Source organism: Clytia hemisphaerica, unplaced genomic scaffold (genome assembly GCF_902728285.1).
Source record: "Clytia hemisphaerica strain Z4C2 unplaced genomic scaffold, Clytia hemisphaerica genome assembly, whole genome shotgun sequence".
Lineage (NCBI taxonomy): Eukaryota > Metazoa > Cnidaria > Hydrozoa > Leptothecata > Clytiidae > Clytia > Clytia hemisphaerica.
Window position 1 is genome coordinate 494,325 of NW_027104247.1, and position 26,656 is coordinate 520,980.

A 26,656-nucleotide genomic window follows, 5' to 3' on the forward strand; every position below is an offset into this window, starting at 1 on the left:
CCCTAACCCTGACTATCAAAGAACGACATTTTTCACCCATACATAATACTTTTTGTACTTTACGCTATTTATAACAACTAGCGGTTTAAAAAACGATAAATTACGCATGCGTATAAGTCTCTATTTGGGTGAGCTGGAAACATTAGATGAAGTAACTCCTATGCTACAAAACAATTTCTTGAACCCAGTCCCTGTTATGAATCAGATAGCTCACATATTAAAAATCATTGTCATCATTAAAAATAAAAAAGCTGGGTGCGAGATTGACAATACACGCGTTTTTTATAAAAAATAAACTACATAAGTCTTCGATGGCCTAAATATTATAAAACAATTTAAGAACATTTTATGGCTTTACGTTAGAATCTTAAGTTGTTCTTTATATTTTAGCCATCACCCAATTTCTTAAGAAAAAGTACAAAAACAGAACTCAAAATTTAAGAAGATATGCGGAGGCTTCAAAAATTTTGGATGCTCTTTTAAAAAATGTGTATCGTGGAAGCCAAGTTTGTTTGAGCAAATGGACCAAGGTTTGATTTTCTGGGAGGCTTTGATCTGAAAGCTAGTAACCCTGTGAACCTGTTCAGTCGTTGCAATGACATGAAGAGATGTCAATATCTAGAAAAAGCCTGTTTTTAAAGTCTATTCACGATAAGTGTGCACTCTTTTTTCATTTACCGATAACTTTTGAAAGAATTCTTCAATTTTTATAAATTTGGTATCATTGGAAAGATATTAGTGAGTGGAACAATTTAAAATAAAAAAATCTTCAAAAAAATTCTAAAAATGAAGATGAAAGTGAAGAAGAAAAAAATGAAGATCTTGTAGAAAAGTGCTATAACTACCATTTTCCGTGAAGTGAATCCTTGATTATCGAACGTCATTACTGTGAAAAAATTTCTCAAAAATAATCATTCAGTCAAAAGATATCAAACAAAGTTATAAGCTGATTGACGTCTAAAAACGCTGTTTTCTGCAGTTTTTTGCTGTTTTTTGGGGTCGATCACTTATTAACTTTGTATCATAACTTTATATTGAATAAATATCTTAATGAAATTTCTTCACAGTGATGATCTTCTAAGATCAAAGAATCTCTCCAGTGAAAATGAAAGTTATAGCAGTATTCTACAAGATCTTCATTTTTTTCTTCTTCATTTTCATCTTCATTTATGGAATTTTTTTAAAGATTTTTTTATTTTGAATTGTTCCACTCATTAATATCTTTCCAATGATACCAAATTTATAAAGATTGAAGAATTCCTTCAAAAGTTATAGGTAAAAGAAAAAAGAGTGCACACTTATCGTGAATAGACTTTAATATGTTTTAATATCAAATTCTATTGTTTAAGGCTAAGTATTGATTACACAATTTTGAAGCTTGAAAATGTTCACTGACAATTTTAAAAATGTTTCCATACAGCACCAACGACGACGGCGGGCCCGACAACCACGCCCTCGCTATTCACAGATGCACAAGATCTTGTTCGTAACAACTTAATTGATACAATACCAACATGGAAATTCGCCTGGTTTATATCTTTCAATATTCAGCTTACTGGTATCACTACTGAAACAAACTGGGGAAGCGTCCTCAAATTCACAAATGACCCGGATGCAGATTTAAGGGTAATCGGAGGAAGAATACCAGCTCTTTTTATTAAGAAAAATACAACTGATTTACTTATTGCAACAGGCTTAAATGATGACCCTAATTATCATGTAAACCTCATAACACTAACGTTAAACCAGTGGGTTGCCATGGAAATAAAACAGATCAAAGAAGGAGAGAAATATTACTTCATTGTCAATGTCGATGGACAAGAGGTTGAAAAAGTTGAAAATACAAAACCCCGAATATTTTCGGATGTCAAAGTATACCTATCCGATGATTTGTTTGATCCTGCTAAAGCAAGGATTCAAAATTTAACATACTATAATTTGCCTGAAGGTAAGAATAAATGAACAAATGGTATCATTTTTTACTACAAATTCGATATATAACGGGAAATTTTTAAAGAATTCGTGTATCTGTTACATGATATTTCTATTCAACTTAAAGGGCGAAAAAGACGTTGAGAAAATTGATAAGCAAAAGAGTGCTCAACCATAAAAATTTATCAATGTGATGACGTAGAAAAAAATTGAGTACTAAAAACACGAATCCTATGAAATAAAGCAGATTGTTAAAGAAATTCGACCATTTTTTTACTTAGATGATGCAGAGCCAACACGGAATAGTCTAATTGGCATTATTTCAGTATGGAAGCCAGCTTGGTTCATTTCATTCAATGTTCAACCAATGGAAACGCTCACAACTTGGGGTAATATACTACGTTTTACAACAGGAACATATAATACCAGACAAATGGGTGATCGGCAGCCGGCAATTTTTCTTAAAGATCACACAAATCAGCTCCATACTTGTATTGGTTTGAATGACAATCGAAATTATTGTTTCACAAGTAAAGAAAAACTGGAACTAGGAGAATGGTACTCAATCGAATTATCTCAAATCAAGCAAGGATCGAAATATGTTTATTTTGCTCGTATTAATGGAAAAATCATTCATCAAATGATCAACGAAAATCCATTGACTTTCGAAAATGTTCATGTGTACAGATCAGATGATTTTTATGAACCAGCTAAAGTCTTACTTCGAGATTTGGTTTATTATAATTTGCCAGAAGGTAATTTGTTTTTTCTATCATCAATCTACTAAGTTCTAAGTTCTTCAGAGTTAAACAGTATGCATTTTAGGTAAACCAATTTTAGGTAAACAACCGAATAGGATATCTTTTACTTTCTAAAATATGTTTTCAAATCTCTTTTTTTTTTTAATATATTAACCCTTCCTCTAACCTCCACGAAAAATCGATAAAATAGAACCTTTGTTTTAGATCATTGCCACTTACCAAATGCTCCTGTCGGTGCCGTAAGATTAGGCACCAAATGTATAATGGTCATGGATTTAGAATCATTTGGGTTGACATACAACGGAGAAGGGATAACATACTGCGCAGAAAAATACGGCGGTGAAATGATCACAATAAATTCGCTCGAAGAATTCAACCAACTAACAGATTATTTGAAACCTGGAGTGTTCTTAGCTGCAGCTTCGGATCGAGAAGAAGAAGGAGTTCTAAAATGGCAAGATAGTAAGATGTTTTCTTAAGGCCGGTCTCCACTTGCGAGCGCTTCGATCGCACTTTTTCAAGCAAAACTTCCACGTTATTGACCAAAAGAAAAATGAAGCAACTCCATTGGCACGAACTAACGTAACGGTTGAAAAAAGTTGAAATGTGTTCAACTCTTTGAGCGCACGCTACGTTTTTATGACGTAATCTTTTTTTCCAAGCAATCTTTTTTCTGAGAAAAATGATGATCGTAGCGCGTGCATGTGGAGACCGGCCTTTACTTTGGAAAGGTGTGTTGAGCGGCAGATTCACAGCCCAAAGGATGTGTTTCGGAAAATAATTTTAAGCTTTGTTCTTGAGATGTTAAAGACATGAAATCTAAATGAAATCTCTATCTAAAGTAATAATTCCGGCGTTTGTGTAAAAACCACGTACAGGCGTTCTAGATGGGAAATTAAGTGGCTTCATTTCCCATTCAGGTTGTGACACCAACTCCTTATAACTAACAAATTAAACAAGAATTATATAACGTTTATTTAAAAAATTCTAGATCACATTGGAGCACCTGTCGAAATTGCTGGTGAAAATACTGTCGAGAACAATTGTATTAAAATTCAAAACTTGCCAAATAGCAAAGAATTACAATGGCAAAAATGCATTCAGGATAGACATGAACTTGTGTGTCAATGGCGAGAAGGTAATATCATCTAGCACATCTTTTTATACGAACAAACTAATATGTATAAGAACATAAGGCTTCGGTGGCCAAAATGTTAAGAACAAGTTGAGAACATTTTAAGACTTTACCGACCCTAAAACACCCGATTTCTTAGGAAAATGGACAAAAATACCCACAAAATGGGGAAAATAAGAACCTGTTAAGAACATTTGTAGGCTTAAAACTCGAAAATTTGAGAACATCAGAAGGCTTTAAAATTTTTTGATATTCCTGTAGCGCATATGGTGGTCTTCGCTCAACTAACACAGCTGACACACAACGTTATTTCAACGTTAACCTAATGTTCACAGCGTCCAAATAACATTAGATGAAACAACGTTGAAACAACGTTGTATGCCAGCTGGGAAGGGGTCTGAAAACGATAGATTTCGTGCATTAGGGTCTAATTAGGGCCTAATTTTTTATGACCAAATTGTGAGAAAACTGCAAGCAAGAGTTGAGGATTGAGACATGTGTCTGATTTGCAAGCTAGGTTACCAGTCAATTCCGTAAAACTCTAATTTTCAATAGGTCTAAGTAACTGCACCAAAGACCACGGCTTCCAATATAAAAACAAATGTTTTCGAGAATTATCACAAGCCGTTGCCAAAAGATCAGATGCCGATCAAATGTGTCGTGATTGGGGCGGTACTTTATTTATGCCGGATGACGATCAAGAAGTTCAATTTATAAGCGACGTCCTACGAAATCAACGTACTTGGCTGGGAGCTTCTGATTTAGAAACGGAAGGATTACTCCAATGGGATGATGGTAAGGAATGCTGTTTTTTTACCAACAGATAAAGGGCTGGGATAAATTTAGATAGTTTACATATTTGAGTAGCCCTGTTACTTACATAGGGTTTTAAGTGAGGAGGAGCTGGCTGAAAGGTCAAAGTAACACCTTCTTGGAATTAAGTAATTTGAAAATTTGTTTCTCTAGTTATCTCTCTCTAATTCGAAGCTCTTCTATTCAAATCTTTCTGTAATTCAAACTAAAATATTGGTAAGTTGAAAAGTCTTATAAAAGACTCTCTATAATTCGAACCCTTCTCTAATTCGAAGAAAGTTCTTGGTCACTTGAAGATCAAATTAGAAAGACAGTCATTAGTAGTTCCAAAAAATTGATGTGCAAAATTCTCAGCTGTGAACTATAGACTATTCTTTCGTTTACAGGGACAACAACTGCTACAAAATGGACTTTCCTCACCAAGGGAAACATTGCGAATTCAAGATTAAAAATTCTGGGTGCATTTGGAAGAAATTTCCCTTACGAAAGTAACAATGGAAAAGTTTATTTGGGAGGTATCGTCGATGATAAATTTGATCCTGAAGAAATCATCACCTTTGAAAATAAGCATGACAGAGGTGCACCAAATCAATGGCTAGGATTCCAAGATAAAATATTTGCAAATGAATTCTTAAAGATTGAGTTATGGGTCAAATTCGTAAGCATTATTCCGTTAAAATCAAATGGTTTCGGAATAAAAGTTTATGGTGATATCTTCAATGACTGGTTTGATGACTGTGTTGCAGATGAATGGTGTCAAGTTATGTTAGAAGTTCAAAACCGAGGCTCTGGCGATGGAGATCATATTCTCTTGATTTTTGATGGTGTCAGCCAAAAACTAAGTATTAGAATCGCCAAATTTGCTATTACCATTGGAAAGGGTATTCACAAAGGTATTGCTATATTATTGGTGGTTTTATTCGTCTATTAGTTTTCTCTTTAGCCAACACAATTAAAAGCTTTAGGTTGGGGGGGGGGGGGCTTCTTATATATGCTCTGAGCAATAGAAATATTACAACGCATTACACGTCTGAAAAAATCGTGTTTTTTATACTCTGATATTGACCTTGCTGGCTTAAAATCAAAAGTGTTGCCTTCCCAGTGCTGACACACAACACGCTAGGGATGTTGTTAGGTGGACGCTAAAACACTGTTGTGAGCTAACTTGGTTTTCAATCATTTTTTTAGATGATGATTTTCGAAGTCAACTTGAGTTCAAATTCCAAACTGCTAGCAGAGATTGTGCAAGATTTAACCCTATTTTTATCAGGGGGGGGTGTTTTCCACCAGGCTGGCACTCTTTTGCTAATAGCTCACTGAAAATTTTTTTTAACATTCTGAAAGTTTTTGACTTTTAATATAATCCTAGTAGCAGCATGTATACCAAATTTTACAATTATACACCGACCAGATCAGGTTTTAGGACTTTTTTGTGCAGGCATATCATAAAATCCAGCTAAAACCCTGTAAAATCCCAAAATCTTAAATTATGCATAACTTTTGATCTAGGCATCAAATTGACTTCAAATTTTGACAGGTTTTAGCTATCAATGATAAATTTTCAAAAATATTTTAAAAATTTTCAAAAACTGCTGACGTCATCATAAATGACGTCATTGTTTTTTGAAAAAATTTACTCATTTTCTGCATGGATTTTAAGCCTCGATTTTATTAGTATATTAAAAACCGGCAAATATGTTCAAGGTATTCTTTTTGGCTTTTAGAAATTCAAAACAGAATTGAAAAATCTGCATTGGTTCAACTTTAATTGCTATTTTATTGAATAGTACTTTTTCATTGGTCAGCGATAATTGTGAAACTTTGTGATGACGTCATCACCTTTATGATGACGTCATCAACCCAAATTTTTTTCTATGAACTCCTTTTATGGTAGAGGACATTTGTGCCAAATTTCAAGTCCATACCTTTTCTAGATCAAAAGTTATGCAAGGCTGGTGGAAAACACCCCCCCTTGAGAATACAAAATCTGAAAAAGCCTGATAATAATAGGGTTAAACCAAACGATGGTAATTCATTTGCCTGGAAAGAATGTGAGCTGGATATAAATCATGGAGATATTGCCGCGTTATGTCAGAAATTCATGGGTAAGCTTTATCAGGTTTTAACAACCCTGTGTCACAGTAGACCCGCCGGGACCCCAGCACCACTGAAAATTAAGCACAAGTTTCGTCCCCGGTGGAAAAATATCCTTGAATTTTCACTTTAAAACCCACTGAGTTTTTTAACCTTTGGACAATATAATTTCTATCCCCATTAAGATTTCGATAGGAATTTTTATCCCCACTGAGGAAAAAAGTTTCACCGGGGCTGTGAGACAGGGGTGTGTTTTATAACTTAAGGTTGAACAGGAAAAACCCAGTTGTGTTCAAAGTTTGTCTTTATAGCAAGTTTTCTAAAAAATTAGACCTCATACTGGAACAAGGATAAAGACATCCGACGAATAATACCAAAAAGACTATCATATACTTTAAGGGCAGAAAGTTTCGCGAAGTCAAAAAGTCGCGAAATTTAGCGAATTCAAATTTCGCGAGTTATGGTTTTAGCCGAAATTTCATAGAAAGAGCTTTTGCGAATTCATATAAATCTTACCTTTTTTGGTAACAAAACTCATAAAACACGGAAAAAAATAGCAAACAGTGCAAAACTGGGTAGGAAAGTTTATTCTTCGCGTTTTTCAGGTTTTATTTCTTAACTGGCAGAAACAAAGATAAAAAAAAAGATAAAAAAACCCCAAAAAAGCGAAAGTTTCCGCCCGCGAAAGTTTCTGCCCTTAAAGAAGTTAGAAAAATAGCCCATTAATTGTTTACTTTTGGCAGATGTTCCATTGTTTCGGCTTGGTTATCTAAGAACTTACTGTAACGGGATATTATTGGAAGGAGTAGGGGTTACAAACCACGAACGCCCTCGTTTAAAACGGTGACGCCTTGACCAATCGGTCACCGCTCATTAATATACCATTATTGCTACATTGTGTCTTTATTGATTATATTCGAAGAAGTCAGATGTCTTTGTCTTTGTTCCCAAAATCTGTTATTTTTACCCCTTGGACATTTTCTGGCAAAACTGTTAAGTTAATAGAATTATACAGTTGATGCTCTCTAATCCGACGTTCTACACTTCGATAGGCTCCCTTATTCGATAAAATTTAAAGTCAAGAAACTCTCATAAACGACGCTCCCTTATTCGATAAGCTCCCTTATGCGACGAATATCTAATTCCCCTTGAAGATCGAATTAGAGAGCATCAACTGTATAATTCTATTAACTTAACAATTTTGCCAGAAAATGTCCAAGGGGTAAAAATAACAGATTTTGGGAACAAAGAAAATTACTTGTGAATAAAATACATTTATAAAAGTTTCATATAAATTTGAGCTGGAGAAAGATTTTTGGAATGTAGTAACTCATGATAAAATAAAACTCAAAACGATGATTGCAAATATTTTTTTCTTTTCTCGAATAGGAGAAATAGTTTCAGAGTGGGGTGAATGGGCCCCGTGTTCTCGTGAATGTAAACGTGGTACGCAAACACGGTCACGTATATGTTACGACCAAACACTTTTCGATGAAGATGATAATTCTTGTGGTGGCGAGCTTCTAACAGATGAACAAGAATGCTTGGTCAGAGAAAATTGCCAAGGATCTGGGTACTACTTGGCTGAAGTTCAACAATCTTGTGATGAATTTTGTGCCAGTAAAGGTAAGAAATTTTAAAATGTTTCATAGCAACCAAATGAAGCAAACTATAATCTATTTTTTCCCCGCAGGGGCTATGTAGCTTTACGATATTAGGCTTCCTGCCTAAGTCTGTTGTTATTGTTTCCAGTTTTAATTCGACGCGCGTATCAAGCGCAGAATACTGCTAAATGTTTTTGTGAATCTTAGAGTAGTATGTTAGGCATTAGACCAAAATATTCATTCAAAGAAATGTGTTGTTACTTTTGAATTGCTATTATTAAATTCACATGTTTAAATCATGTAATAAACTGGTTTTCCTTGACAAATGGTCGAATGGTTTCAATTGATGATTTCAGTACCACATAATTTACCGAAACTACCCATTCAACTTGCAGAGAAAATTCAATTCTGAAAAACTAGGGGAGATCCTCTGGGCCAAATAAGCTCTACGGGACATTCATAACTGGAGCTACAGACTAGTTTACAAGAACTGAGAACTGAGAAATAAGTCTCATAAACAAAGCCGAGTCTGGCATTGCTTGATTTCAAGTAATTTTAGATTCAAAGTAGAAATAAATTGTATATAAAAACACAATTTTGATTCAAGATGAGAGCAGCCAAGACTCAACAAAAGTCTACTGACTGTGTTAGACGACTCAGCAAAAGTCTTCTGACTGTGTATAGACGAATGAATGAAGAAAGAGAATAACGATGGGTAGAAGTTGACTCTCTCTAATTCGATATGCATATTTTTGAATAGGTCAATTATATAAATCAAATTGAATATTTCAAGCAACCTTCTATTACCTGATGGGATCAATATTCTTGTTTGAATTACAGAAATTCTAATTAGAGAGAGAGCTGACATATTATCATTTTAATTGTTTTTTAGAGCTTGGCTGCTCGACTGAGATTGAGACTGGAGACAGTGCGAACGCATTCGCGGACGTTTTGCTACCTTACACGATTGATTCGACAAGAAGTGAATGGCAAAAAACATATAGTCCTGGTTGTTTGGTCGGAGATGTTTGTGTGGAATTCGAAGGCGTTCCAAATGAAGTCAAATGTGATGAAAAACCTGAAGAAAATAATTTTCGAAGGTTCTGTCATTGTGTCAATGCAAGTAAGTGAAAATGTTTTATTAATTCATCACATCTTAAAACTTCCCTAACGTCATAAAAATTTACATCACACGTCCCTAACGGTCATGTAACGTTGAAACAACGTTGTGTTCCAGCTGGGTGAATGAAGCCTGGTAAAATTTAATGTCTTCTGGTCTTTACCACATTCGAAAAGAAGTATTTTAAGATTGGAATGTAAAATCATGAACATATAAACGACTGGACATCCATCTCCTTTGTCTTTTTAAAGATAACACAGCTAGCTTCGTTGCCGCCTCGTTAAAAGCATAAAATGAAACAATAGATTTTGATGATTATACCACTTGGGAATACCTTGCTAACAACTTCAAAACTTCGACAAAAGTCTCTGTTGTTCTACTCTTCTCAAGTCTTTTATTTATACCATAGCAAAGATAACAGAGGCAAAATTATCGCCAGCATGTCAAAACTCCGACTAATATTTCTAAATTTTGACTTAAAAGTGTCTAATAATTTTAGAAAGTGTCACATTCTAATTTCGGTATTCTTATTACACAGGCTCTCAACTTTGGCAAGCTATTTTTTTCAAGTCATAAAAAAAATTATTGGAGTGACAAAAGGGATTCAAAAGTATACACGCAGTTGAAATTCTGCATTTCAGAGTTTAAAATGTTGATAAAATATATTCCAAACTTGTAAAAAAAATCGAGAATACTTTTTTTGTACATTATGAGTAATGTTCAAGCTCTATCAATCTTTTTACCTAAATAATTCAAAGAAATAAAATTATGACGGAATATTGTCGGATTTTTCATACCAATTTTGAAATACAGGCGTCAACGAAGCTCGCTTCAAAGAGACAATAAAAGATAGATGTCCAGTCGTTTATATGTTCATGGTAAAATCAAGGAGAAATCAAAAACCATAAATTCTTTGTATACCACTGGTACCTAGTACCTTCAATGGAAGAATCGACCTAAGAATTGTTAATAGTGCAGAGAGAAAACATATTCTGAAATTTATTCAACTTGAAGAGAATCATAAGACTTTGTACCCATTATGTGAATTCAATGGAAGAAATTGAACTCCAAAACCATCCCCATTGACGTTTTTTAGCTCGACACAATCAATTTTTTATCACAATTTTAATATTTCGATATCAATTTTCATCCACACTTGTGTAAAAATGTTCATGCTGGAACTAAAACAGAACTATCTTTCTCCTGTTAAAACTTGAAATGGTTAACAATTTCCTTTTTTTTCTCCTTACAGCTGATATCGGTTTCGGACCATGGTCGCCATGGAGTGAGTGTTCAACCACATGTAACGGTACACGAAATCGTCAACGTGAATGTTTTGGTTTTTGTGACGGACCGACAGATGAATTGGAAAATTGTGGTACCCCATACTGCCCAAGTGAGTAATTGGTTGGTTAACTCGTTTCTTCCCAACGGCAAATCCTCGAAATGTAAAGTTGAAAATGATAGAGTCAAAAATATACCCTAGACCAAAGTAGTAGATAGTTTGACGAGGCCCCCAGCGGTAACTCTGATCACGATATCACGCAACTTTTTGTCTTCAATCACGATCACAAAAATCAGGCTAATCACACATCCCTTTGAAAAAGTCCAAATCACGTATCACGGCTCAAAAATTTTTCTAGTCACGATCACGTTTTGACCTCTCATCAGTAATCACAGAAAAAGAATTTCTAAATCACGTAATCACGCAACAAAAAAGTCCCTATCACGTCATCGCGCAGACTGATTGGGGGCCTTTTTGATATTTTTTGTACTGATATTCCCTTATGGTATCTCCATCATAGAAAACCTCAACCCTTCATCTGACTTTTATCAATTCTTTAGTTCATGGAGGTTTATCAGAGTGGAGCCAATGGTCCAATTGTGACGCTACATGTGGTGGTGGAACCACGACTCGAACGCGAAATTGCGACGCACCAAAGCCACAACACAATGGAAATGATTGTGTAGGAAGTCTGGTAGACTCGGATGATTGTGGTGTAGGAAATTGCCCAGGTACAAAAATGATAACTGAAAATTATTAAAAAAAAAAACATCATTCAAATTATGAAACTTCTTACAATGTATTAGTTACAAAATGGTAAAATATAATACTCTTTCGAATTCGATCTTCAGGGAAAAATTTTCTTCGAATAAAAGAGAAAGATTCGAATAGAAGAGAGTATTTTACGTGACACTGAGAATTATTTCGAATTAGAGAAAGATTAGGGCTATTACTGTTATTATCTGAAAATCTCTCTGCTTTTCCAGTGGACGCACAATGGGCGGAATGGAGTGTTTGGTCTTCTTGTGATAAACCGTGCAATACTGGACATTATGTCCGGCGAAGAACATGCAATCCGGCGAATTATGGTGGAAATCCGGAATGCCTGGGTTCTAATGACGAAAAGCAGCCATGCAATGTTGAAGTTTGCGATGGTGAGTATCTTTCGAAGGAGGTTTGAAGTTTTATTAAAATACAAATTGAGGAACTCTCTTGTTTTAGCCTGAAAATTTGTTTGTTGGTTGGTTTGGATAGTGTATTTGACATAACAAAACAGAAAAATTTTTTTCAAATGAAAGCCGAAAGATATTAGCCTGATTTCTCTTAATTCAAATATTGCCAACTAATAATGGCACGGAACGATATTCGCCTTGAAAAGTGCGGTAACTTTTGTTTTCAATTTTCAGAGAAATGGGCGAATGTGGTCCTTCATTTTGACCACGACTATACAGATGGAATGAGCAACAACCAAGATGTGGAATATTTGGAATTCGAAGCAGCCCTAAAAGCAGAGGTAATAAAAAAAATATTGGTATGAGATTTTGTAGCCTATACCATTCCAACAACGGATGATGTTTGCGTTTTTGGGAAACCTTGTCGCGTCGGTCTGTTATGATTACAGGCCTGGCGGAACAACCGTTAAAGTGGGAAGGCTGAAGGCTCAAAATGAGATAAAATTTACTAGGAATTTGAGAAGAATATCTAATTTGCTCAAAAGTGGAGAGACTGAAGTCTCCCCAGTCTCCCCGCTTCCTTTGGGCCTGGATTGAACGAAATTTATGTCCCGCTAGTAACAATTTTTACTTGTACCAACAGGTGTGTAGGAGTGCTATTTTAAAGCACAAAATATATTCCATCATCAATACTGCGTATCTTTTTGTTTTGCAGCTGTCTAGCGTATATGGCGATGGGGGAGACGAAATGGAGGCGCAAATTCTTGATGTCAAAATCAACGATCTAGCGTAAGATGAAGTATATGAACTATAAAGATCAAGACTTAAAAAGCTAGGGTTAACAATTTAGAACAGAATATTTTTTTTACAAAAGTCAAGTGTCCGCTTAAAAAAAATATTTTGGTTATAATACACCTTTTCAACCGTAGTCGCGCGAGCATTTCCGCTTTATCCCACTAAAACCGTCATATTCCTTTTTTCGCACCAATAGACAAAAGAATGCCCGCGCGACTACGGTCGAAAAGGTGTATTTGAATAGGAAAAGAATACAATAGACCTTTTCATAAATAGACGATATCGGCTTAACTAAATTCTCCCCGAATGATTACCCATGATGCATTACGTAAAAAAATTCAGTAAGTCAATATCGTCCGTGAATTTTTTTGCGCAATGCATCATGGGTAATCATTCGGAAAGCCGATATCGTCTATTACATCACGAACATCACTTGCCTCGTTTTCAAACAATTACCCTGGTGATTATGTCCTTCGAAACATTAAATGATTTTTTATGAAAAGGAAGTAGTTTGATGAAATCCGCGGGGAGTTAATCACCATGGCAATAATTTCAAAACGTGGGCAAGTGATGTTTGTGATGTAATTTATGAAAAAGGTCTATTGTATATTTTCCATCAACCAGGACAAGGCAATCGATAACTCAAAAGGTCACAAAGATAAGAGATTGTTTAAAAATGTGACCCTAATATTTCAATTTATAGGCCTGGCAGTGTAATCGCTAACTTCACTATCAATTTTGCAAGCTTGGATCAAGATCAATTTTTATTTTTCCAAGATGTTGTGGAGGTGTACAATGCACTTGGGAAATTGGAGATTGTCCAGAATGAGAATGTATCGTTGAATATTGGCCCTGATTGTAAGTAACAGGCCCGGTGGAAGCGGGGAGACTGGGGAGAATTCAGCCTTCCCAACTTTGAGCAATTGAGAGTTTTTTTCTCAAATTCCTAGTGAATTTTATCTCATGTTGAGCCTTAAGCATCCCCACTTTTACGGTTGTTCAGCCGGACCCGAGTAAGCTCTATCTTAGGACGGTCGACTTTCTTTCTTGTTATTTCCGTTGTCTTCAACTACCCCCCTTCCTTAAAGGTATTTCCTTAGAGCTTAGCAAACGCTATTTTTTCTTACAGTATTGACCGTACCACCTCAAAACGTTACTGCATTTTCGCCGTCTCCGGAAATTCTGTCAATTTCATGGAACGCTCTCAACCAATCAAATGTTGACACCTACATCATCTTTTATCGTGAAAAATTACTTTCAAATCAACCCTACTCTACTTATGCTACTGAAAACACTACAGCTCATTTGACGTGGCTGAAACCAGGGACGGAGTACGTTTTCAGAGTTTTAGCATTCTCAAATGCAAAAGGAAATGGGATAGCCAGTCCTTTGACTTCAACATGGACTATGGAAACGGGTAAGTAAAGGCTGAAGCCAAAATAACTCTAAAAGACTGAAATCTGACAAATCATTCCATTATTAACGGATAAGATTACTTTTTATAATGTAAAAAATATATAATATAACCGTCTAGTATGCAAGAATAGCATCGTCGCAGGTGGAGTGGGTAAGTAGAGAGACCTTTAACAACTTTGAACCTTCTCATTTTAGTACCCTTGGTTTCACCTTTCAATATCACAGCTTCGTCTTCTGGACCATTTTCTGTTTATGTCAGTTGGGTTGGAGTTCCTCAAGAACAAATGAATGGAGTTCCTCTCGGATATCATATTTACGCTTATTTACAAAACTCTTTGCTACCAACACAAAACGTCTCTTTCGATTTGAGTGGTGTATCTTACACGGAGGGATTGGAACCGAGTACGTCATACGTTTTTGAAGTTTGCGCGTTCAACAGTGCAGGAGATGGTCCGTGTGATAAAGCGAGCGCTCGTACTCTGGATTCAGGTAAGCCTCTTTTTCATTACTGCTGTTCTGTAAAAACTTATAAACTACTTACCTAAGATTTAACGTTTCTTAAACTGTTTTTGCGGCTTCAAAATATCTTCATCAAATCACTAAGGTCCAAAAGAAGAAGAACGTGCTATAAAATTTGCACCCCATAAAGCATAATTTATGCAAATTATACAAATTATACTAATTTATGCAAAACGCGTCGTAAAATTCGTATTTTCTCTGTGAAGAGAATTCATCTTCCTTTTGATTCTAGGAAAGTTGAAAGAACTTATTCTCTAAAAATTTGAAAATAGTCCAAATTACGTAGTTTATGCTTTTCGATACGATTTTCAAGAGAAATTGGATTTTCATCGAATAAGGAAGCGTATCGAACAGTAGAACGTCGAATTAAAAAGCGTCAACTGTATTTTGATATACAGAATGATTTTTCCCCATAGCTCCATCCGCACCACCTGCGAACATTTACATCAGTTCCATCAAAACACACACTCAACTAACCGTACACTGGTCTTCACCACCAGCTGATCAAATCCATGGTGATCTTTTGTCATACAAAATCAAAGTCTTCCCAATCAAAAGTGGAGCTAACGTCTATATCAACCCTAAAGTTGATGTTTATGATTTGCATCCATCATTAAATAGCCTCACTTTGAAGTTTCTGGATTCAAACACGTTTTACAATTTTGAAATCATGGCTGTCAATCAATTTGGTGAAGGTGTCAGTGACCAAGTAGTCGGAAGTGAGTTAATATTAAGATTCAAGTGAAATTTTCTCATCATTTCTTTCTGAATTGCATGTGTCTTGTTTTGGTATTTCCAAGTTATTTGCAGTTCACCCCTTTCTCACAGACCCACTGGGAACCCTTCTCACTGGAAAAATTTGCCAAATATCGTCCCCAGTGGAAAACTATCCTCCAATTTTCATCCCCACTGAAAATAATCAAATAAACACATCCTCACTGCAAAATGTTTACTAATTTGCCCATCCCTATTGAATTTTCCGACTTGAAAACAAAATGATTGAAATTTCCAGCCATAGAAAAATATGGGAATATCAATCCCCATCGAGTTTCAGAGTTCAGTTATTTTCATCCCCACTGGCTGAAAAAATCCTACCGGTTCTGTGAGAAAGGGGTGTTGTAGTCCACCAGCTGATTGTAAAAGTAAAGGTTACCATTACTTAAAGTGAAAATAAACTAATCTTCTTAAAAATGACAATGAAATTTATGTTTGAATTGTTACCTAAAGAAATACGGTAGAGTCTCTTTAACTTAAACCTCTGTAACTCGAAATTTCGTGTCTTTCGTGTGAGTTCGAGTTATGGAGACCCAACTGTATCATATCTCTCTCTCATAGGAACGTGCCTTTGTCCACCTGTAGTTTCAACAAACTATTATCTACTTGCTCCATACTTAACCAAAGAAGCCGATGATCAACTCTCTGGAGTGTTCGGTGAAATATTTCAGAGTGCAATCCAAGCTACATGCGGTGTGTGTAATTCACCGAACGGACTGATACATTCAAAATTGGATATTTTGCGGAACGGCAGAGAAAGTCTTGCTCAGAAGTCATCTGAGTTAAAGATTTTAAAGGAGGTTGACAAGTTCACAGATTTATCTTTCCCGATAATTGGGAATACATATTCGGACGAAATGGTTGGTTATCCGTTTGTTCCACTGGTCGGACACCCAGGTGTTGTAGCAATTGTCCGAGATAAAAATATCAATGAGATTGTAGTTGAAATGATTATGGTCATTTTGGGTATTTATCCATTGCTTGGGTTGAACTTTCTAATGATGTTGGCAGCAGGATATATTGTGTGGCTTTTGGAAGCTTGCAACAATCCTCGTGGGGAAATTGATTTTGCAAAAACTTGGATACTTGGAATTTACGAAGGCTGGTATTGGGCTTTCGTCACTCAAGGAACTCATGGGTAAGAATTCTTCATTTAAAATTGTTCCATATTTGCCACCACAGGGAGCCTAAAGTGAGTGAGGGGTTGTATTCCACACATAACATAAAGAATTCGTACCTGTATCTCAAAATTAACTGTGAATAGTTCTTAGATTTTTTCAAACGTTTACCCGTAATACATATCAGAAGAATTAACGCTAGAATAGTAAGATACATTCGCAAGATACATCGTGGATCATTCGTTTGTAGGCAGTAAAAGATGAAATGGAAAGAGATTCAAACACATGCAATTTCGACGGATCCATTTGTTATTGGTTATCATTTTATTGCAGTCATATAGAGTGTGTTTGTCTCCCACACTGAATATCTCATTGTTTCTTTTTCAGATACGGTGATTTCACAGTGACAAAATTTCGCGCAAGGTTGTTTGCTGTAGCCTGGGCTCTAATAGGCTTAGTCATGACGTCATTACTCATTGGAGCCATAGTAACAGCCTTGACAACGGTAAATGGTGCAGCTCAATTCAAAATTTACGGTAGCGAAGTTGGAGCTTTGAATGGTTCATTCGAAGAAAAACTTGGACTTTTGAGGAATGGAAAAGTGAATGAGAGTACGTGAAATGAATTTTAATCTGTTTTTCAGTCTGGATTATGTACCATGAGCACTACAGTCTAGCTTTCTCCGAAATTTAAAGGGATAATCAGATGGTTTGAGATTTTATGCCTGAAGAAACCCTGTGTTGTTTTGAGTAAAATCGCCAAGTATTTTTGTCTAACTATATTTTAAAGTCGAGATGTCACAATTCAAAATTTCTGAACATGGGTTCTTGCACGGTTCTTATGTTGAAATTGTATTGTTTTTACTAAAAGTCAAAAACTTGTAACTTAATTATGTCGACTTTGGGAAATATTTAGGCAAAAAAATGTTGAGGTTTTTCTCTGGACAATAGAAGGATTCCACGTGCCAAATATCACAAACAACCTGATTATCCCTTTAAATAAACAATGTTCGAAAGCAAAGAATGAGCTCATACGCATGCTCACTTTATTTCTGGCTTCATAAAGTTGTAAATAAAGAAAGGCTAAATATCTGCTTTCTAGTCATGGAGCTTTATTTAGTTTTGGTCAAATTTACATAATTTCCATCATTCTAAACGCATTGTATAAGTTATGGGATCGCCTCTTCAAATTGAATTTTTTGTTAATTTTCACATATTTTTACAATCTTGTCGAGTCTTAGAGACCTCTATACTACTGCTGTTCATCTCGCTCATTTAAATTGATTTTTTAAACAGAAAGAGCGTACACCACAGTTGCAGAGCTCCGAGAAGACCTGCTTGCAGAAAAGATCGAAGGAGTGTTGCTAGATGCATACACAGCTGGAGCGAACGCACATCTCTTCGCAGACGAACGACTCCGCGCGGCCACGAAATTAGAATACCCGCGGTCGTATGGGTTTGTTTTGTCAGGTGGTTTGAAAAGTATGGCGGCAGAGTTCAGAAGTTATATCAGATCTGACCAAGAAAGAGTTTTAAGCGCGTTAATGAACTCTACTGAGCCGATGGGGGTAAGATTACCATTGATGTTGAAAATTAATACAGTTTCGCTCTCTAATTCGATCTTCAAGGGGAATTGGATTTTCATCGAATAAGGGAGCTTATCGAATAAGGGAGCATCGTTTAAGAGAGTTTCTTGTTGATGGGGACTTTAAATTTCATCGAATGAGGGAGCTTATCAAACAGTAGAACGTCGAATTAGAGAGTGTCAACTGTAGTAGCAAAACAGCTATAGAAGAAATATAATTACTTAAGTTAAGTTCAGGTTGAGATTACTTTTTATGGTGTTGCAATGATCGATGTATTTTCTTCCAGGTGTCGCCACCAGCAGAGTTGAAATCGCCTTTCGATCCAGAATCGAGTATTTTAGCAACAGCTTTGGTTTCCATGACAATAATGATCGTTATTTTTTCAATCCTTGGTTTGTTATGGTCACACTATTTGAAGAAATTGAACCAAAAAAATGCCACGCTGGGTAAGATTCTTTTACATTCAAGGCCTTTTAAAATCTTGAGGCCAAGAAGATTCGACCCCATAAATACGTTTCATGCTTCTCAAAGTGGACTTCTAAATTCTTTTGGGTAAAATTTGATAAAATCTTATTATTTTCGTGCTTTAAAATGGATACAACGTACCATAATGGTCGATTTTCTCTGCTAATTTTGATAATCCGGTGTAATCACATACTCTCCCCTGGAGTATAAATCACCTTTGATCTACATTTAAGTTGTCTTTGTCGTCAATCCTCCCTGTTGAAACCATTGACTTCCAAGCCCGAAGGGCTAGGCTCGAGACTCCTGGATGGGAAATGAAACCACTTATTTCCCATCCAGAACTCCCACCCATTGTTTTCACACAAACGCCGGATTAAAACTTAAATTTATCACTAGATTTCAAAAGATGCAGTCCTCAAAAACAAAGGAACCACTAGATACAATCCGTCGTCATGATTACGGCGTGTTCTAGGCGCGTTTTGGATGGGAAATAAGTGGCTTCACTTTTTCTTGCCTGGGAAATGTTAGAGATTCTACTCTAGCCCTTCGGGCTTTAAACTCAATGGTTGAAACTACCATCTCCACTCATTGCTTTAAAGCGAAAATTTATGATGCAAATACTCCGTTATCTTTAGATAACAAAGATATTTTGAACCAATGCAACGATATGGTGGACGATTTCAAATCCTCATTGAATGGAAAAATTACAGAGCTGGAAGACAAACACTTTCTACAAAGAGAGCATTTATTCAAAGATCATCACGGATATAGCGCTACAGATAAACTACCCCGTTTTTTAAATAGCAAGCTTCAAAGGAATGTCATTAGACCCGTTCTCTCAAACAAAGAAGATCAATTAGACGAACAAGGAGAAATTAGGTCTGCAGAATATACAGAAGATATCGAAAGTGGGCGTAATTCAGCCGCCTCGGCCAGGGAAAGCGCCCATGTTGATAAACCATCCACACCAAAGATTGAAGAACCAGATTTCGATATAGGTCAATTGGGTAAAACAGAAGAGACCAACATTGAAGCATTTGAGAATGTGGACTCTGATGACGAGTAGTAGTGAAATCATAGTATAAGAAAGCCGCGGCTTTCTTATACTATGGTGAAATCATGCCAAATTCTAAACGTTGAATTGACATATATTCCACGTAAAAGTAAATATATATTATCTCTAAATTCGGAACCAAAGATTTTCTTCGAATTGGAGAAAGATTTCAGCTCTTGATATTCACGACATAATCTTTTATACAGAAACACACGAAAAACACCGGGCGGGCGGGCGGATTACGTCATGAATATCAAGAATTACATAGATTAATTTAAGCTGAAGAGACCAATACTTCAGTTCGAATTACAGAAAGATTCGAATAATAGAGATTCGAATTAGAGAAAGAAGTAACTGTAACATTTAACAAAAGCTTTTTCACATTTATTATTCTATAAGGTGATATACCAGATTACTTTTTTAAATATTTTACGCAACGCATTTTTACATTTTTATAAAACACACATTGTATTTAGTTTGCAGCATTGTATGGTAAAGTAACGCAGTTTCAATAAAAATTCCTAAACGGTTAACTAAGTTTTAACTTTTATCTTCTTTAAGAGGGTTTTAGAGAAACATTGCATTAATCCCTTGATCAGTGTGCTTTAGAGTAGGAGGAGACCAGACCATTCCTAGGACAAAATGAGAGTTAAAGGGCAATGCGACGGTGAATATTTTGGATATAGGTCGAAATACCCTATGTACAAGAAGACACAAGAAGGCAATATTTTTGAATGTTAATTGAAATGCCAACGTCCGAAAATGCTAAGTAATCAAAACCCTGAAAATAAATGACTATTCAATCTATGGTCATGGAATATGAAATGCCAAACAAACAAAATAAAAGAAGACAGGTTAATTGATTTGAGCGCATGAAATATATTTGTATCGAAATCATAATGACGAAATATTGAAAAGTTGTAGGTTTTGGCGTGACACTGGGGATGCATCAAAACACTTCCTAAAGCCTAAACCGTGAAACGGTTGTGCCTAAACCGCGATGCGGTGTGGACCGTGTCGTGACCGGGAGTCGTGACGTTGGTCAGAGCGAAACCTTAAGTCTGCCGGGGCAGAATGCGAATCTAAGATGATCTATGGATCTAGCAAGGGGTTACGTAGTAACCCATGAACTGACTAAGTATGCTCAAGATGCATCCCAAATGGCCTAGTCCCTGGACTAAAAAACCCTTGCTTTAGGGGAAAACCAAGCTGGGACTAGGACGACCGAAATACTGCGCATGCGCCTTGTGATGTCCATCTGATGTTGAGCAGCATCTGAAAAAGGAAAAGAAAACAGCAGAAAAGGAGGCAAACTAATTGATAACAGTGGCATAAAGGGCTGGGTTGGGCAGGGTAATTTCAGTTGTTGACAGGATGAAAGGCAATGCCAGAATGAATGGATGAATTTAAGTCCACGGACGCCGTGCAAAAAACACACACAAAAAAAACAAAACTGGAAACCCGGGGTGAAGTCAAAAGATGGCGTGACATGCCGCCACAAGGTGGCGGGCGTGATATTAACTGATGGTGGGATTAACATGAGCTAATGCTTAGCTCTAATTAATCCCTTGATCAGTGTGCTTTAGAGTAGGAGGAGACCAGACCATTCCTAGGACAAAATGAGAGTTAAAGGACAATGCGACGGTGAATATTTTGGATATAGGTCGAAATACCCTATGTACAAGAAGACACAAGAAGGCAATATTTTTGAATGTTAATTGAAATGCCAACGTCCGAAAATGCTAAGTAATCAAAACCCTGAAAATAAATGACTATTCAATCTATGGTCATGGAATATGAAATGCCAAACAAACAAAATAAAAGAAGACAGGTTAATTGATTTGAGCGCATGAAATATATTTGTATCGAAATCATAATGACGAAATATTGAAAAGTTGTAGGTTTTGGCGTGACACTGGGGATGCATCAAAACACTTCCTAAAGCCTAAACCGTGAAACGGTTGTGCCTAAACCGCGATGCGGTGTGGACCGTGTCGTGACCGGGAGTCGTGACGTTGGTCAGAGCGAAACCTTAAGTCTGCCGGGGCAGAATGCGAATCTAAGATGATCTATGGATCTAGCAAGGGGTTACGTAGTAACCCACACCCCCAATACCACGGCCAAACCCTACTTTAATAACACCAGAAAAAACAAACTACAACTAGTGTCCAAGTAAACCCTTTTCAACTACCATCTGTCAGGATCCCAAACCGACGCAGTAACTGCTACCTTGGCCATGTTAGCTTGGAATCTTGTTATATCAGTATCAGAAATCCTAAGGTATCTAAGGTAACAGTCGCTGGACCACCTGCCTAAGATGCGAATCATAGAATCAGATGCCCCAGCAGCAAGAGCTGCCGAGGCTCCACCAATGCGAAAGCTGTGAGTGTTAATGTCTGCCGCTAGGGGAAACGCTGACGCTAACATGTTGACCATTAAAGTTCTTGTAAGGTACCTCCCATCGGTGAACTGAAAAAGGGGACCACTATAGTGTTTGGATAAGGCAAGGTAATTTCTCATGGCGCCAACTGGGCAAAGGGCGTCATAGGTGGCTGTGATGCGGATTGAGACGCCCTTCCGAAAGGGGTCGGTCTTGCTAGCTTTTATCCGTAAGATCATAATGGAAAATTGTGGGTTAAACTGAACATCTGAACGCAATAAATGAATCGACTCGTCAAAAGTGGTAGGGGTAGGGCACGTATATTCAGATATTCTTAACAAGCCAAAGAATGCGGTAAGGCAACACGTCAACCACATGTATCTATCAACAACTTCGAAACCAGATTAATTAAGGAAAATAGAAATCCGTTGAAGATGATCAACTGTAATCGGGATCCTTGGTGGGCGGGTAAGTGAGTTGCCTTGACGTCTTCTTATACCTCTGACCAATTTGTGTAAGACTGGCATGTCGTGCAGGGCGAGATGAAATCCTAACATTGAATTTTGATTTAACACACCATGAATGTATACTTTAATAGTTTTGCAAGAAATTCTCCTATTGAATGAAAAAACCGCAAAAAAGCAAAGGGAAGCCTCATTAACAGGAAAGAGAGGTAAATTTGATGACAAACAAAAATTGACATAGGACCGCACTCCTGACATGTAGGTACTCTGAGATGACGGAGCAAGAGAATCTCTGAGCAAGCTTACAAGATTGTTTCCAAGACTGCCATTGTAGAGGGTTGCATGATGGTTGGAGATGGAGAACATCCTGGACAAATCGACTTGAAGGCATCTACCTGAAGGCGAGACAGAAGATCAGCAAAGACGTTTTTGACACCTGGAACATGTTGAAAGCGGACAGAAAGATTCAAACGTGTAGTAAGAAAGAACAGTTCTCTGATGATAGCCATTATCTGGGTGTCTTTGGAAGAGCCCGAAGACCAAACAGAAATGATAGATTCATTGTCGGTGAAGATGATGATCTGCTGGTTGACCAAGGAGTCCCCAAAAGTAGAAAGAGCTGCAAACACTGCAAATAGTTCGAGGACAGCAATGTGAGTGAGATCGTTCAAATCAAACGGCCATGCATGAGAGATCCACTGACCCTGAAAGTAGACTCCTAAACCTTTGAAAGACGCATCAGTAAAAAGAGAGATAGACTCTGCGGTGATAGGAGGATCCGGGAGGAAAGATGTACCATTCCACGAAATGAGAAACTGTGACCACATCTCAAGATCAAGACGCACACTAGAAGGGATGTCGATATGATGGTGAAGCTTGGTGACAGTAGTAGATAAATCGATGAGTCTCCTAAGAAAAATTCTACCTGGTCGGACAACCTTGCAAGCAAAGGAAAGGGACCCAATCAACGACAAAAGCTCTCTTTTGACACACTTCCTCTTACCTAACCACACCGAGACTAATTCACGCAACCGGGTCAACTTATCGGAAGGCAGACGAATGGTAAACGAAAGCGAATCTATTTCGATGCCCAAGTAAGTAATAACTTGAGTTGGACCTTCGAGCTTATCCTCTGCAATAGGAACACGAACAAGACCAAAGACTGCTTGAATAAGATCCATCCAATACCTAGCTTTCGAAAAAAGAAGAGAACACAAAAAAAAATCATCAAGGTAATGGGTCAGAGCTGATATGGAAAACTTATGAACCAAGATCCATTGAAGAGCATCCGCAAAAGCATTGAAAATACATGGTGACGAACGATTACCAAAAAGAAGACAAACATCAACGTAGAAGCGACCTAACCACTCATAACCCAACAACCACCAGTCATCTGGATGGACAGGACATAATCTGAAGGCATGTCTGATGTCGATCTTGGCCATCCAACAACCCTTGCCTAGGGACCGTACCATGCTAACTGCTTCATCGAAGGACGAGTAACTGACACGACACAGCTCTTGATCAATACCATTGACTGAGATTCCAGGAGGGGAGGAAAGGTCTAAAACAATACGAAGGGTGCCATCCTTTTTGGGGGCGGATCCGAGAGGAGAACAATGCAAATTGGGCAAAGGTGGTGAAGGGAAGGGGCCAGAGGTGTGTCCTCTCTTGAGTTCCTTCAATATTGAAGCAGAAACTGCCTCTACATGATGGACTGCAGAGAGGTTGTTTCGACGCCTACTCAAAGGGGGTGGACCCTGGAATCCCAGTCTAAAACCATTAGAAAAGCCATTAACAAGAAATTCAACAATATCCTCTTGATATCCATCAAGAAGATGTATTAAGACACCAGCTTTGACAGGAGTGGAAGGTTGAGAAGGAAAAGGAAACGCAAAATTAGAAACATCATTCAAAAATATGGCCTGACTAACCTGATGGGCAGACTGAGGCTGGATGTCCTTTGCCTCCGCAGATGAGGCACTGGTGCTGTCGTTGGTGTGGACAGGGATCCCCGCATGTTCCAACGTTGAACTTGAGACAAACCTGACCTGACCTACCCGCACTGGCTGTCTGATTAGGGGAGGGGAGTGAGACTCGGGGGGCAAGAAAGGGCTGCTGCATCCGAGGGGCATAAAAACTTTGTCTGGGAGTTGCAACTTGAGGAGCAGCAGATGGACGGGGAAGACTACTTGTAGCAAGACCGGCACCGAGTGAGGGGCCTGACCAAAAACGTTTAACGCCAGCAGGCTGCGCAGCAGGGGAGGGGCACCTTGGGGCAAGATGGTCCTGACTGTTGCAAATGTAGCACTTATGTGGGGTAAGATGATCCTTAAGATGGAGGTTGAACAGGGTGTCACTAGTCGAAGCCCAACTTACATGCGGATTATTTGTTAACAAAAGTCTGAAAGCTTGGTCGTACGAGTAGCACGCTTTAAAATTATAAGTTCTCGTGATATGAACAAAGTAAATCTGATATGACACAAGTTCTGAAACCAGGTGGGGCTTGAATTTAATTAATGTTTGAAAATAGAGTGACCATGCCATCATCCAAGAAGGCAGATCAATGATTTTTTCCTTCTTCGAGATGTTTGATGTTTGGGGTGGATCATCACTAGAGAGGGATAGCTTGTCACCGTCGAAGTTAAATGAAAATGTTGATGAGGGAGTCCTCCCAAGGTTGGCAGGAAGTAAGTGATCAAGTATTACGAACTCACCGTTTCTGATTTGATTGATTATCTTGGATGGGACAGCCGGTAGAATAGGGGAAGCAGCAGTGAACGTCAAGGAACGGTCTTGTTGACAAAAAGGATTATCGAAGCTTGGGCTACCATTTTGAACTGTTCCGAATAACGATCCGAGCTGATCGAGCAACGGATTGTGCGACGTCGTGAACGTGGGGGTTGATGAAGCTGAAGTAGTTACTTGAGAGGTCGAGGGTGTAGATTCAGATGATGCAGGAATCCTTTGCGGAGTGGGAATTGAGTTCGTAGCTAACAGATGGGATACACGTCGATCGACCAGATTGTTCAAATTATTGATGATCGAACCGAACGAAACCGTTACAGGGAGTGAAGGTGCTGGAGGACGAGGTCCTGATTGAAGAGGTGGTAATGACGGGCTTCTAGCCTGACTAGACGATGAAACGGTTGTTCCTTCAGATGATGCGACAGCGTAAATTGGTAAAAGGCCATTCGATCCAGCACCGGATGTTGTCTCAGCAGTAGATGAAGAACCAGCAGGTGGTGGTGAAGAAGACATTGTTTGCTTTTCCAGAGCTTAGTGATATGATTCTAGAGTAATCTTCTTAAAGTAAGAGATTTAATGTTCTAATTTCAGTTGTTGACAGGATGAAAGGCAATGCCAGAATGAATGGATGAATTTAAGTCCACGGACGCCGTGCAAAAAACACACAAAAAAAAACAAAAAACTGGAAACCGGGGTGAAGTCAAAAGATGGCGTGACATGCCGCCACAAGGTGGCGGGCGTGATATTAACTGATGGCGGGATTAACATGAGCTAATGCTTAGCTCTAATTAGCTCTCCCCGTAGCCCGGAGTTCACTTAAGGGCTCTGACCATAGTCCAAAAATTGGTTTTGGTATTTGAACATAAAAGTTATATTAAAGGTTCCTTAATACTTCTAACAAAGAATTGCCTTTATTAATTGCTTTTTAATCGAATCCCTTAAGAGTAATTAAGAATCTAATTGCAAAAATGACGTTATGAACTTTAAAAAGATGTTAATAATATGTTGCATCACCCTCTTTTACAAAAAGTGCTTAGTTTTAATTAACTTTTTTGTTTCAAAATTTCTTTACACTGTCCGCAAAGAATTGAACTATTTTAAATTTTGCGGAAAATTTTTCTAAAAAGATGTGTCAAAAGTTATGACTGTTTTTTTAAGCAAAATCCAAATGAAAAATTGATGAAAAACCACTATTTTGAAGATTTCGAGACAAAGAAGCAATTACAAAAATTTTCCGCAAAATTTTTTATTCTTCGGTAAAAGATACACCATCTACCGCAAAAATTTTTTCAAAATGTTTTTTCTTCGCCGAAACTAAGCTCTTCAAAGATGAAATACTCTTCCTCGCAAAAGTCTTCATTTTCTTCTTCATCAAATTTTTTCAATGCAATTTTTGAATTTTCAGATTCAGGAATAGTTTGT

The 26,656-nt window shown here is 37.4% G+C and overlaps 3 protein-coding genes across 3 annotated transcripts in view; 2 read left to right on the forward strand and 1 right to left on the reverse strand.

Moving 5' to 3' along the window:
- Positions 1 to 26,656, forward strand: part of LOC136816359 (DDB1- and CUL4-associated factor 12-like) — a 216,426-nt gene that overhangs the window by 53,137 nt on the left and 136,633 nt on the right. The window lies entirely within an intron of this gene.
- LOC136816392 (uncharacterized) lies at positions 6,660 to 19,654 on the forward strand. Its single transcript, XM_067072719.1, has 17 exons — positions 6,660 to 6,746; positions 8,125 to 8,361; positions 9,232 to 9,462; positions 10,712 to 10,855; positions 11,305 to 11,475; positions 11,731 to 11,898; positions 12,151 to 12,257; positions 12,632 to 12,705; positions 13,415 to 13,569; positions 13,841 to 14,128; positions 14,323 to 14,616; positions 15,063 to 15,365; positions 15,982 to 16,558; positions 16,926 to 17,149; positions 17,834 to 18,105; positions 18,410 to 18,569; positions 19,224 to 19,654. The coding sequence occupies exons 1-17, from the start codon at positions 6,743 to 6,745 to the stop codon at positions 19,652 to 19,654; spliced, it is 3,840 nt and encodes a 1,279-aa protein (XP_066928820.1). The 5' UTR covers positions 6,660 to 6,742.
- Positions 22,789 to 25,747, reverse strand: LOC136816393 (uncharacterized). The gene is made up of 2 exons (XM_067072721.1): positions 25,204 to 25,747; positions 22,789 to 24,341 (listed from the first exon to the last, which is right to left on the reverse strand). The coding sequence occupies exons 1-2, from the start codon at positions 25,745 to 25,747 to the stop codon at positions 22,789 to 22,791; spliced, it is 2,097 nt and encodes a 698-aa protein (XP_066928822.1).